At 45.2% G+C, this 14,314-nt stretch overlaps 1 protein-coding gene across 2 annotated transcripts in view; it reads right to left on the minus strand.

The window, feature by feature from the left end:
• Positions 1–1,773: 1,773 nt before the first annotated feature.
• LOC131909880 (protein NDRG3) overlaps positions 1,774–14,314 on the minus strand; it is a 66,889-nt gene continuing 54,348 nt past the window's right edge. For both annotated transcript variants that reach the window (XM_059261783.1, XM_059261784.1), the window contains 7 exons: positions 14,019–14,122; positions 12,959–13,024; positions 12,790–12,841; positions 10,217–10,264; positions 4,863–4,898; positions 4,636–4,687; positions 1,774–2,256 (listed from right to left, as the gene is read on the minus strand). In XM_059261783.1, the coding sequence (XP_059117766.1) occupies positions 2,075–2,256; positions 4,636–4,687; positions 4,863–4,898; positions 10,217–10,264; positions 12,790–12,841; positions 12,959–13,024; positions 14,019–14,122 (540 nt within the window). In that variant the 3' untranslated portion in view covers positions 1,774–2,074. The remainder of the gene's footprint in view (positions 2,257–4,635; positions 4,688–4,862; positions 4,899–10,216; positions 10,265–12,789; positions 12,842–12,958; positions 13,025–14,018; positions 14,123–14,314) is intronic.

Genomic DNA, 14,314 nt, shown 5'->3' on the forward strand with positions numbered 1-14,314 from the left:
GCAGACTGTTTCTCCGGAACCTCAGAAACCTGTTATAGCCACCAGCTCTCCTCCTGAATCCTTCATTCCTGATATAAGCAAAGCCCTCTCTTCCAGTCCCAGAGTGGACCATTCTTTCTACCCTTTACAAGATGGTGGGCTTCTAAAACTATTCTTAGAGGGCATAAATACAGCAGCTTCTGAAAAAATACAGCCTGCTATCTTTTTGTTTTTTTTCAAGACAAGGTTTCTCTGTGTAGTTTTGGTGCTGTCCTGAATCTCGCTCTGTAGCCCAGGCTGGCCTCGAACACACAGAGATCCACCTGGCTCTGCTTCCCGAGTGCTAAGATTAAAGGCCTATAGCCTGCTATTTTAAGAGGAACCCAGGAAAGTGGTTGTAAATTATCACATGACAGGACCAGGAATTCCATTGAGATGATGGAACGTAAGGTATGGACTAGCTTTCTCAGACTCTAGTTCCCTCTCATCAAGAATAGCATTGTCAGGCTTCTTGGGAGTTTTGAGGGGACCTGGGCATGTCAGATAGATTGGGAATTCAGCATAGTATGCCCTTACTGGCTATGATACCTCAAACACATTATTCTAAAGTGTCCAGTCCTCCCTCTATTAAGTGTCACTGAATGGGATAAGTAATTACAGACAAGAAAATGCACAGTCCAGACCCAGTAAAAAAAACCTCATTCCCAGCCCAAGCCTTTAGAGAGTCGCTTGCAGAAATGACACCAGCAGCCAGGGAACAATGAGACATATACAGCTTTATTTAATCTGTAAAAAGTCACACTCTGGCAGAGTGACACCTTCCTTATCTTAGCAGAAAGCAAGGCGTGTGTGAAAAACCTCTTCCTCAGATTTGGAACCACATGACCCTGGCTGGGCTCACATCTGGATACTTCCAAGAGAAGAGTCCTTGCTGTGTGGCAGCTTTCTCCCAGAGGGTCTCCCTGGCTGGTATGATCCCTCACCGACAACCTGGACAGGGCTGCCCTGAGATTGTCCCCTTCCCTCCTATAAAGGGACACTGCACGCTTAAAACTTTCCCAGAAATGGGTTCCACTTCAATGTGACTTGGTTTCCATTAATGTTTGCTGAAACCTAGGCTACACTTACTTATCATGGTGATGTGTTAATGATTCCTCCTCTACCTCATTAAGACCCTCACCATCGATGTTATTTTAAATCATGCTGTCCCCTTCTATGGGACAGAGGGATGGAGAAAAACTCTCCATCCAGACCTGCAGATGTGTGGGTGTCTGGGAAGTGGTATCAGATGCTACAGGGACAGCACTTCTGTCTGCAGAGTGGAGCCTGGCGTTTTGTTTTCCATCTTCCTTGGCTAATCTAGAGCTTACGCCAATTCTTTGGAGAAAACTCCATGGTGTACAGACATCATTTATGGGTTTCAGATCCCTTCTTCTAACTTAAACAATGGTATGTATGAATCCACTTGGACAAGAAAGGTGACTGCCACCTTGCCTATCTGTGTAACAGGTGACTCTTACTGGTCACAGCTAATCAATGGTCCATACAGTAACTACAGTCCCCACATCCCTCAGACCTGCTCTCTCCTGAAATCACTGCAAATATTGTCCAAGTGGAACCAAAATCCAATCTTGTGGTCCAAGCCATCCAGATATCTGCTCTGCATATTTCCCTTTAAAACGCCACTAAGAATGCAAAAAAGTCCCTTTGCAGAAGCGCTACAAGAAAGCATGTCTAAAATCACAGAACTATGCACACACAGACACAGACACGCGTGCTCGCACACACATGGAGTTGGGAATCAAAGAATCTCGTCAGGTACATATTTGAGGGAGCATAGGGAAAGGCTGGCAAGAGAAGATATGGAGATCAGATCGGATCAAGATGTTGGAATGTTACAGTAATGACATGGGTGTGGTTCTTGGTATATACAAAAAGGGGTGTGTAGAGAGAATGGTAAGTCCAGGCTATTAGAGAAAGGTTCTGTGGCCATGCATGAGTGAAAGTGGAGGCCAGCTGACAGGATGAAATGTTCTATTATGGAGTGGTCATTTCAAGGAGGAGGGACTTGCATGGTCCAGGGAGTAGCATCTGCTTAGCAAGACACCTCCATGGTCTGGTGTCTGTCCAGGACATCAGGGGACTCACAGGATTCTTGAGTTCCATCTGACTGATTGCTGGTCACAGACCTGCTAAAGGGACTTTCTCCAGAGCCAATGCTACTCGAGGTGGAGTGGGTTCGTGATCGGGCGAGCCGGGTCATGCTGGCAGACGGTACTGTAATAAAGAAGCAGGATATTAAGAGTTCAATGAAGCTCTGGTACTCTACAAGTTTCACCAAAGACTCTACCTTTCCCAGCCCACCTAACATGACACCCAGGATGACAGAAGAGGTACCCCCACTTTGCACTATTTGCTCCAGATGAGTGGCTGTATGCAAGGCTGCTCTGATCCCCTGCACCTCGATTCTCCCCAGATTCTACTTCAGAGTATGATGGGAAACCCTAAGGGCGGAGTAAAGCCTCTTAGCTTGGCCCACGCCATTCATACAGTGATTAGGAAGGTGGCTTTGGGAACACATACTGGTGACCAAAACCTGCAGTGCATGCAAGACTAAACCAAAAGAAAGAATGACAAACCACACAAGTAGGAAGGTGTTTCACAAACACAGTGCAAGCCCGATACAACAAGACTACCATCCGTGTCCACAGGCTACTGTTGCCCTCTGGGGAGGAGACACAGATGGGTAGAGGGAGCGAAGGTGTTCTGGAGCTGATGACTATACAGGGATGAGGAACAGGCTGTTGGGGGTCAGGGGTTGAGAGGGGACTGACTCTGGGGTTGTTTAATTTAGACACCTATTTTGTTACTGTTAATTTCAGCATGGCCTGGACAGGGCTTTACCTGACAGAACTCACTGCCTATTATTCTGGATCATCAGTCACTGTCCCTGCTGTCATTCCATCTTTGTGGTGGTCTCTGGACACAGATGCTAACACTTCTACCTAGAGTCAAGGCTGCAGGCCCTTTTGATTCCTGTCTAGGGCTCACTTCACGGACTAGGAAGTAGGTGGTGGTGGGGATCCCCTCCCCGAATTGTGCTTTAGCTGCCACTGTCACCCTGGCTGAGGACCGAGAGGAGGCCTGCAGTTCAGTAGAATCCTCTTTTCTTACAGGACCAGGCCTGATCTGCAGGGTCAACTCTTAGAACACACTGAGCCCTGTTCTATCGGGCTCTCACTGCACAGGGAAACCGCGGACATGCTGCAGGCAGCCAATGCAGCAGGAAGAGCATGGTTGGGAGGCGGGCAGGGCCAGCACAGGAAGGTACCTGACTCGCTGCTGAGGTGACTGAGCTGCACATACGGGACTGGAAGCAGGATGGACACAGGAAAAGGCAGGTTAGTGACCCACAAGAGCTAAGTGACAACTTTGGCTGCCTAGAAGATGCTGACAGGATACTGAGCCAGGGATGAAAGTTCCTCTCAAGGTCCTAGAGAAGAGCATTGGTGCTTAAGCACCACCTTTAATGTCACTTCTCTAAACAGACAAAAGCAGCTGTTCCATCCTCACTTCACAGGCAGGCACCCCACCTACCCTGGTTTAGAAGTCAGCTGCATGACTAGGTATTTTTCTGGAGAGAGGATGAGACTAGGCTAGGAGAGGACTTCTCCTCCTGGTGAGCCAGAGGGCCATGTGTGTGGGCTCGGTTGGTAGTAGCTCACAGACAGGGACAACATAGCCACTCTAGACAAGACACACATGGTCTTCCTGGAAGCTACAGGTCTGAACCTAGGGCCCAGCTTCCGAGGCAGCTCGCCAATGGTCATTATCGAATGGGCACCAAAGATGGAAAACCTGCTTGCTGGGTAAAGAGCTCTGTCTGGGGCTAAAGGTATTTATTTATTTCCTCCGAGAGAAGTGTGTGTTTCTGTGACAAAGGAAAAAGCTCAGGGGAGGAAGAAGTAGGAGCCCAATACAGCAGCACATGACATGGATGTGCTGGAAACACTACCAGCTTATCTCACGGCAGAACACACTTCACAAAGGACACTGTCCTTTTCTCCTGGAGTATCTACTACGTTCTGTGGGCCAGGTAAAACCTGCTGGGTTCAGATATAAATCACAAGATCTAATTCATGGCTAAGGCAGCCAAAGCTTCAGTGGTTAATGTGGGCCTGGTCAGACTTCTGAGATTTCAATCATGGCTATGCTGCTTATGGTTGGTTTCCCCAGGAGGCAAGCTAAACATTCTGGAGCCTCAGTATGCTATAAAATCACTTCTCAGAGCCAGGTGTGGTGACATATGCCTTTAATCCCAGCACTCAGGAGGGAGAGGCAGGTGGATCTCTGAGTTTGAGGCCACTCTGGTCTACAGAGTGAGTTCCAGGACAGCCAGTCTACACAGAGAAACCTTGTCTTGAAAAATAAAACAAAACAAACAAACAGAAAAAGAATTACCTTAGTCTGAGAATATATATTAGCTGTCAGTCTAACTTAAACACATGCACAGATGGGTGAATGCTCCATACTCTCTTGTTTTCTACTTAAAGGCTTACTAGCAGATGGGCTATGTCCTGAGACTTGTGGTCTCCCAGATGGTAAATGTATCCTATTATCCATAAATTTCTGCTAAATAGAAAACATACTACTCACTGTAGCCCATTCCCTGCAAAAAGTACTTGAAGGCCTCGGTGAGCTTCCCAGGCTGGGGGAACAAACAAAGAAGGCATTAATTTGTACCTAAGTAGAGAGGTAGCAATGAGAGAGGAGAGTGAGAGTGAGAGTGAGAGTGAGAGTGAGAGTGAGAGTGAGAGAGAGAGAGAGAGAGAGAGAGAGAGAGAGAGAGAGAGAGAGAGTAGTTATTATGTTCGCTTTCTTACCTGAACTACTTGGGGCAGTCCTCCACAGTCTGCCATCTAGAAGAGGAAGAACACCTAAGTCAGCAGGACCTCCACTAAGGGGAATGCTCTCAGCATCCCAAGTCCTTTCAAAGAGGTCAGGAATGGCTGGGCAGTATGCTCACACCTTTAATCCCAGCACTCAGGAGGCAGAGGCAGGCAGATCTCTGTGACAGCCAGGGCTGCACAGAAAGGGTCAGGAAGGAACTGTGGTCTCCCTGATGCTCAACTGCATCCATCTTTGCATCACTTCAGTGCACTCTATGCAGTCTTGATGCTGGCAATACCCTTGGACTGAAACCTGAGAGACACATCCATTGCTTTTCATTCCCAGGCTGTCAGGCCTGGCTTTCAGGACTGTGCAGGTGTTTCTTGTTAGGCTGACAGTGCTATCAGCTACAACTTCCATCCTGGCTCTGCCTGTGTCCAAAGAAGCTTACTTTCACAGCCCTCAAACAATATGCTCCCATGTCTCAATGCTTTCTGCTGTGTAAGGTCCTGTTTTCCTGCTAAGAGGTCAGGGTGAGGTGCTGTGGGATGTATGGCAAATGTGTTGCTAATTAATCAATAAAACACTGATTGGCCGTTGGCTAGGCAGGAAGTATAGGCGGGGCAAGGAGGAGAATAAAGCTGGGAAGTGGAAGGCTGAGTCAGAGAGATACTGCCAGCCGCCACCATGATGACAAACAGCATGTGAAGATCCTGGTAAGCCACGAGCCATGTGGCAAGGGATAGATTTATGTAAATGAATTAATTTAAACTGTAAGAACAGTTAGCAAGAAGCCTGCCACGGCCATACAGTTTGTAAGCAATATAAGTCTCTGTGTTTACTTGGTCGGGTTTGAGCGGCTGTGGGACTGGCAGGTGAAAGAGATTTGTCCTGACTGTGGGCCAGGCAGGAAAACTCCAGCTACAGTGAGGGTTTCCTGTGTTGCTTAGTCCTCCACTTCTTGCCTTTAAGTACTTGGGCACAGGCATGGGTCACCATGCCTGCTTTATAATTCCCTTCATCTCTTCATTGTCTTTATGACAAAGGGGTGTGACGCCATGAGGAGTGGAGACCTGTCTATGCCCTCCCCAAGCTGGATCTGGTGGTACTGTTCTTTACTTTTGAAGGGTTTTCATCACGCAGTCTCAGAGCTTTGCTAGTGTGCTCTGGAATTCCCTGTTTACTCCTGACTTTTGGATATTACCCCCAGGATTCTGCAATGAGGCTGGAGAACTCGTATTTCTAACACTGCGACAGAGACGTAGCAGCTGCCAGCCTGCGCTCAAGACTGTTCCCATTGCATGTTTGCCCAACAGAAACCAGTGTACTCCTTCCCGCTGATGTGAACTGACCTCAGAGAGAGGCTACTTGGCTGACTTGCCTCTATTTAAAGGGGTATGAAGGGTCTAAAGAGATGGCTCAGTAGTTACAGCAAGTACCTGCTGTTCTTCCAGAGATCCTGGGTTCAATTCCTAGCACCCACATGGCAGCTCACAATTATAATTCCAGATCTAGAGCATTCGATACCCTCTTCTGACCTCACACCAGCCAAGCACATGGTGTACACACACACACACACACACCCCACATGCACACACATAAAACACTCATACACATAAAATAAAATAATGATTTAAAGCTATATGAATCCTCAGCCAGGTAGTGGTGGCACACAACTTTAATCCCAGCATTTGGGAGGCAGAGGTAGGTAGATTTCTGAGTTTGAGGTCAGTCTGGTCTATAGAGTGAGTTCCAGGACAGCCAGGGCTGTTACACAGAGAAACCCTGTCTTAAACCAACCTATATGAATCCCTGTTTCATTGCTGGAATTAACACTTTCTTTAAATGTGAGCCATTATTTAAGACAGGAGAATACCACAGAAAGCATAAGAATTTGAGGTTAAGAAGGAACAATTTGAGAAAAACAAGCATGAGAAGCAACCATTTAACCTGACAAATATAAAACAGACCAAACTAGTATGGGCTGAGATTTTTGCAAAGTTTAGAAGCTAAAAACTGGTTAGTAGTAAGACATTGTTGCACATGCCTATAATGCAAGCCTTGTACATCTGGGGCAAGGCCACCCAGGTTATATAGTGAATTCCAGGCAAGTCTTGACTATACAGAGAGCTACTGTTTCTAAAAAAAGAAAGAAAGAAAGGAAAGAAGGGAGGAAGGAAGGAAGAAAAAGAGAAGAAGGGGAGTTGAAGGGCTGCTGGTGGAGAGGCAGTCACTGTCTTTGGTGGTGTGGGCACTGGTGACTTGCTCACGCTCTGGTGGCTAGCTCCATAGCTCCACATGCCCATGTGGATGGCCTGGTTAAGCCCAGTGGGTTACAAAGTAAAAAACAAAACAAAACATGAAAGTGGGGTGGGAACTTGTTGGGATATGGGGGTGGGGGAGGCTTATGGGTATGGCAAAGGCATAATAAAGGGTAGGGAGAAGAGTGTGACCAGAAAATATCATGTCTGAGGCAGGCGTGGTGACATATGCCTTTAATCCCAGCACTTTGGAGGCAGGGGCAGGTGGATCTCTGTGAGCTCGAGGCCAGCCTGGTCTACAGAGCGAGATCCAGGACAGGCACCAAAACTACACAGAGAAACCCTGTCTTGAAAAATAATAATAATAAAAAAACAAAAACAAAAAAAAAAACACCCGGAAAAAAAATTAGAAAAAGAAACAAAATAAAAATAAACCAAACACATGATTGATTAGAACCATAAAACAGGCCCTATATGCAGAGAATGTGGGAAAACTACATATATTTTCTTTTTTGCAATGATGGGACCTCATACACACTAGGTACCCTCTGAAGTGCATCGCTAGCCCAAGAAAAACTATGTCACACATCGACCATCAGATACTTCCGAGTATCTGTTCCATCTGCCACAGGAGACGTCTCCTCTGCTCTAGGCTATTGTGAATAAGTGTGTGTGCCCAGAAATAAACCTTCATGGCTACTGCAGTGGAAAACTAATTGGAGTTTTTCTTTCTTAAAAAAATATTATTTATTCTTTGACAACTGAGTTTTTCACTTAAAATTATGTGTATGTATGGGTAAGCATGGTGGTGCACAACTTTAGACCCAGCACACAGGAGGCAGAAGTAGGCAGATCTCTAAGTTCAAAGTGAGTCTGGTCTATATAGTAAGCTCCAGGTCAGCTAGAGCTACATAGTGAGACCTTGTCTCAAAAAACAGACAAACAAGAAACACACACAAAAAAAAACTACGTGTATGAGCTCACTGGTTAAGAGCACTTACTACTACTCTTCCAGAGTTTGGTTCCCAGCATCCTGTCAGGAGGTTCACGTCCAGGGGGCTCACATCCATCAAGCACTGCGCGCGCGCACACACACACACACACACACACACATTAATGTATTTAAAAATAACAATAAAATAAATCTTAAAAAAATAAAATAAAATTACATTTATGTCTATGCAGATGAGTGCGGGTTGCCTGCAGAGGTCAGAGGTATCAGATTCCCTGAAGCTGGACTTACAGGCAGCTGTGTGCCTTGGGACATGGGTACTGGGAACTTTGGTTCCTCTCTTGGGTCCTCTTCAAGAGTAGGATGCACTCTTAACCAACGAGCCTCCTCTCCAGCCCGATAGTTTTCATTAAATTTTAAAAGCTCCATTTCTTAGGTTTGTGTGTGTGTATGCATATCCTGCCTGGTGTGTGTGGAGGTCAAAGCCTCTGGTGGGGGTCAGTTCTCCTCTACCACATGAGATCTGGGGATCAAACTCAGGTCGTCATGCTTGGCAGCAAATGCCTTTACTTGTGGAGCCATCTAGCTGGCCCATGGTTTTGTGAGCTAGAGTCTCATGAAGGCCAATCTGGCCTAAACTTGGCATGTAGCTGAGGATGAACTTCAACTCCTGGTTCTCTGCCTCCCAAGTCTGGTTTTTGAGACACACACCACTATACTTTGTAAAAATTAAATCTGAAACCATAAACTTTTTTATCTGTATTTTAGAGAAGGCCATCCGTCATGGGGAGTCCAGAGCACCGTGAGTTGCGCAGCTCCAAGCACTAAGTGTGTTCTGAGAACTAATGCTGCTGCTGGTGACAGTGCTTGCCCTTCACACACACTGGAGAGAGACGGAAGAAGGCAGGAGTCATGCGGAGGGAGACAGAACAGTGGCAGCAGAGCAGCAGGCCAGTTCCCCAAACACATGAGCAGAGACTCCAGTTCTGACAACACTCAGCCAGAACGTCTGTAGGGGACACTTCATGAGGGTGAATTTTTTATTTGAGACAGGGTTTCTCTGACTTGGCTGTCCTGGAACTCACTCTGTAGACCAGGCTGGCCTTGAACTCATATATTCACCTACCTCTGCCTCCCAAGTGCTGGGATTAAAGGTGTGCACTATTACTACCTGTCGAGGGTGAATCTTGATAATCTGGAAACTTTTAACGAGTCCAAGGAGGCCGAAGAGAAAAAAATGTACCCCTTATCATTAAGAAATTCTTAGAAGTTTCCTTAAAAATACAACAGGACTCAGGATATAAAGCATTCCCAATACTACCTTAGCTCTTGTAATTTTGTACGTTCACTAAATGTTTATGACATAAATGGAGGAAAACAAATATAGGGCTATAAATATCTTCTAATCTTTGTTTGTTTGTTTTGTAGTTCAGGATAGCCTGGAACTCATTATAGAGCTCAGGCTGGCTTTAAACTCACAGCAATCCTGCCTTAGCCTCCTACCAGTTGGAATTATTAGGCACAGGCCACCATCCCAACTTTCTTTCTTCTTCTTCTTCTTCTTTTTTTTTTTCCCAGACAGGGTATCTCTATGTAGCCCAGGCAGAGATGCACTTGTATCTCCTGAGTGCTGGGATTAAAGGCATGTACCACCATGCTCAGACCTCTAGCTCCTCTGATCTTATGATCTAAAAAAATATAGGGAAAAAGGACACTAGTATTTTACAACATATTTTTTTAGTGGACAAGATATGAGAATTTAGAAAATATATGAGAATTTAGAAAATATATTCTTTGGGCTGGTGAGAGGATTCAGAGGATAAAAGTGCTTGCAGCCAGTGCAGCCCACCCTGACAACCTGAGTCCCATCCTTGAGACCCATGTGGTGGAAGGAGAGAACTGACTTCTGTAACTTGTCCTTGTGTGTCTTGGCACATGGTGTCTACTACCGATAAATACATAAATGTAATTAATATATTTTTCTTATTCTGAGAGAGAGAGAGAGAGAGAGAGAGAGAGAACACACAAGTGCCCATGAGCAGAGTGAAGAGAATTATCCTTTCTGCATGAAAACACAGAGTTGAAGCGTATCTAATTTATCACAAACGTTTGGCTGTGAAAGAAGACACATTACCTTTAGCAAAGTTGTATTTATAGGGTCGAGGCGAGAATTACATTCAACCTGAAAAAAACAAAACAATTTTATAAATTGCTAGAATTACCATCCCAGTGATCTTATAAGCCAAAGAGATTAGATGTCATGTGTGAGGCACTTTGTCTGATGGTTCAGAGTTCATCTAAAATTTTGCCATTTCCTTTTCTGATGCTTTCAGTCTTTTAATGAACAACATGTTGAATCTAAAAGCTTTTCCTGCTGGCTGTGACATTCCTTTTCCAAGAGACAAAGAAGACTGTGGCCCTGTCCTGCTGGGATCTCCTCCATGCTGTCCCAGCACCAATGGCCTATCAGCTGGGCCTGTGCATTGTCTCCACTTCCCTGCTCAGTCCCTCCTGCCTAGAGTGGAGGGCTGCCCCCTCCCCAACCACTGACTCTTCTGGCTCCCCAGTGTGAAGCTGAATTCTTCTGTGACTGTTCCCTTGCAATGGTCAGCAAAATCAGGGACGACAGCTTGGTACATCTCCATGTATGGGATCTTGTATCCTATCTATGAAGGCAGGGACCTCAAAGAAAATATTTTGGGAAGATAATCTTGGAGCACATGCTCCATCACTGAGCTATATACCTCCAGCTCTAAAAGGACAATAGTTTATGGCTCACTCAATCAAACAGCTTTCCCTTATGTTTTCTAAGAATATACACATAAAACCTGTGATAATATATATCTGGAATATATACCATAAAAGAAAATGAAATAGCTTTGAAAACTTCACAGCTGTGTGGAATGAACACATGGAAAGCCAGGTAGGATTTTCAGAGATAGACAAGAAGGAAAGGTGGGTGTCTGGGGACTTCCGGAGGCAGAGAAAGGCAGAGATAGACAGGAAGGAAAGGTGGGTGTCTGGGGACTTCCGGAGGCAGAGAAAGGCAGAGATAGACAAGAAGGAAAGGTGGGTGTCTGGGGACTTCCGGAGGCAGAGAAAGGAGGGTCGTGCAGTTCCCGTGTCACTAGAGTGGCGAGTGTCAAGTGCAGATGCACAGAGGCAAAGTCAGGGCAGACTGGAGCTCACTGTGGAAGGCAGAGGGTTTCTGAGGTGACAAGGTCTGAGTGGTTAGCAGGGCAGTGGCATGTGTGCATATTGAAGAGGCAGTGGCCCGTCGGGAGTGGCTCTAGTTACCTAGGCAAGAATCAGCAATCCAGGTGAACTTTGGATCTTGGGATTGCTGATGGGCAGGTATACAAAACTCCTCTAAAATCAGGAGGTGATCTAAAAGCCAAGATCAATCAGAGGTTTCATTTGCTCTATGTGAATGACAATGCAGGTTGTGATAAATGCACCATTTTTCTACAGCATATGCAATGATTCTACAGGTAGAATTTTAAAATGGGTATCTAATGGCTAGTCACAGTGCTCGGAATATAGTGGATAAGCTATAAATATTTTCTAAGAAATCAATTTCCATGTCTGGATTTAGCATAATAAAGCATGCTTTTCTTTATCTACTACTTTGTAATTCATACAATTGACCGTGTTTCCATGTTTAACTAACCACAATCACCAGGGCCCAGTGTGTTTTCTTGCAGGGCAGGAGACTGAACCCAGGGCCTTACATGTGAGTGCTCTGCCTTGAGCTACATTCCCAGCCTCAATCACTGGTCTCTGACACATCTATGCATTTTCCAAATCCCCAAATAGATCTGTTACTCCTCAGCCCTGAACAAATAGGGGATGCTCAAAACGATGCTGACTTAGTGAACAAAGCCAGGTGTCAATCCTGAAGTAGCACCCGTGGAGCTTCTCCTGGATAGTCCCAGGGCCACCTCTCAGGTCCCCACCACCAGAGGCATATGGGGCTCTGGCCAGGGAGTCAGGTCTAATTGGGTGATTAGAGGAGTGTCTACTCTGTGTTTTGGATGAGGCCCCTCCTCTCAAAAAAAGAGAGTGTGGAAATAAGATAAAAAGGCCTTATTTATTTGGCTAAACTATACTTTTAAAAAATAAATGAACATGCTATTTAAGTCAACACAAGAAAAAGCGTTACAGGCCCTCTGCAACCTTCTTCTTCTTTATTTTTTTTAAATATATTTTAAGGATTTATTTATTTATTATGTATACAGTGTTCTGTCTGCACATATCCCTGCAGGCCAGAAGAGAGCACCAGATCTCATTACAGATGGTTGTGAGTCACCATGTGGTTGCTGGGAATTGAACTCAGGACCTTTGGAAGAACAAGCAGTGCTCTTAATCTGTGAGCCATCTCTCCAGCCCCCTCTGCAACCTTCTTATTTGCTGAGTTTGTGGTGGTTAACTTCCCATAAGTGGAAGGCTGAGTGCCGAAAATCTGACAATAACTGCCACAGAATGGACAGCAGCACACCGTCAAGACCCACACTAATCAATCTGATGAGACCTGGTGACAGCTGAGGAATTATTTTCAAAACATGTAACAGTAAAACCTGGTAGGTGCAATTAGATACAGCATGACCCTATGTGGTCATGTTTCCATGACACACTGTCAGTGGTGTGCCTGCCACATACATTTGACTACACTTTAATCCCAGCCTGCTCACATCAGGACATACTTACCACAGCCTCCACAGCAGGTGAATTGTCCCCCACCACCAGTAAAGTAGAACACCTAGGAACATGAGAAAGAAGAGGAGTCAGTCAGCAAATAAGCACAAACACTGTGGACAATGGATTTGTCATGACAGGCAGATACACAGCCATTCAGTGGGGAGACTCAGGGACTTACTTTAATGTTTTCAACCTGTTATCATTTTGGCCCAGTATAGGTCTTTCAATTTCCAGGTCTCTGCGTCTAGACAAACCAAACAGAATCAGTATCATTTGCAGGAAAATCATGGCCCTTCATGTGTTTTCTGGACATGTAATCCAGAGTATGACAGTCTAGGTCTTTTCTTCACACCTGAGGATGGAAGGGCCCTGAGGGTTCTCCTGAGGCTGTTTCCATGGCACCCTGCATGCTAGAGAGCAGGAACAGGGATTTTATGGGATGCTAAAAAGGGGGAGAACTTTAAAACTCAAACAAGAGCAATACTGAAATCCTCAAGTCTAACGAATTTTCCAAGTGGTCTGTAGGAATGAGCCCCTTAGGAGGAGGGAATGGCATACTTTTATTTGGGAAGAGGGTTATACTTACAATAGCTTTGCATAGAGCTCTTATCTTTTTCATTTCAATTAAAAGCAGGAAAGCTCTCCAGACCAGATTCAGAATTTAGCATTGCACCTTACTGGGTGTGTAACTCTGCAAACTCAGAGCTGACAAATGCAGCCTTTCCCACCACATTCCCTCTTTGGAAAACTACCACTAGGGTAGGAACCAGTGCTCTCTCCTCAGCCTACCCTCCGACAGGAATAGACAGGAAAGTAAAGTTTGAAACACTCAAGGAAAAAGGAGTTGACTTACATCCACATGTTACTCTGCCTGCTTCATGATGAGATATCAGCAAACAGAATCAAAATCAAGCCCTAGTGTTCTCTCCAGTGTCTTCCTACATGTGCTTCCCTTCAGGTCCCCATGATTATTTGCTTTTCTTGAATATATGTAAGTTAGCTTTCTTTTTTCTTCCTCAGGACAATCTAGAAACTACAACTCTTTTTAGAACTCACTGTTTACTTCTTTCAAGCTCTTTCTAAAATCGGCCTTATAGCTCTTCCACCCTAGAATGGTCAAACAGCACAGGCAATACAACAATGGCAGTAGATTATTTCTCCTCTCTGCTTTCTTAGAAGTTACGCAGATTTTAGAGCTGGACTACACAGTTAACTGAAGGAATGAGAAACAACTCTACCCATTATAGGAACTGAGGAAGAGTTGGAGATTTTCTTGGTTGATGTCTTGGGCAATGTGCAGTCTGTAGGTTTGAATGAGGTCCAAATTGGCCTGCAGTTCCTCCTAGAATAAGTGAAAGAAAACACCAGTAAACTGGGCTGCAGAACAAGTCCATCTTATTTGGTTTGTATTTTCAGTGGCAATAGCCTTTCCGCTCATGAGGGGACTTGGGGTGAAGCTTAGGATTTACTAATGCACAGATACACTGAATGGCTAACATCTTTTCTATTTGACTCATCCATAGTTCAGTTCCAT

This window comes from Peromyscus eremicus, chromosome 4 (assembly GCF_949786415.1).
Source record: "Peromyscus eremicus chromosome 4, PerEre_H2_v1, whole genome shotgun sequence".
Taxonomy (NCBI): Eukaryota; Metazoa; Chordata; class Mammalia; order Rodentia; family Cricetidae; genus Peromyscus; species Peromyscus eremicus.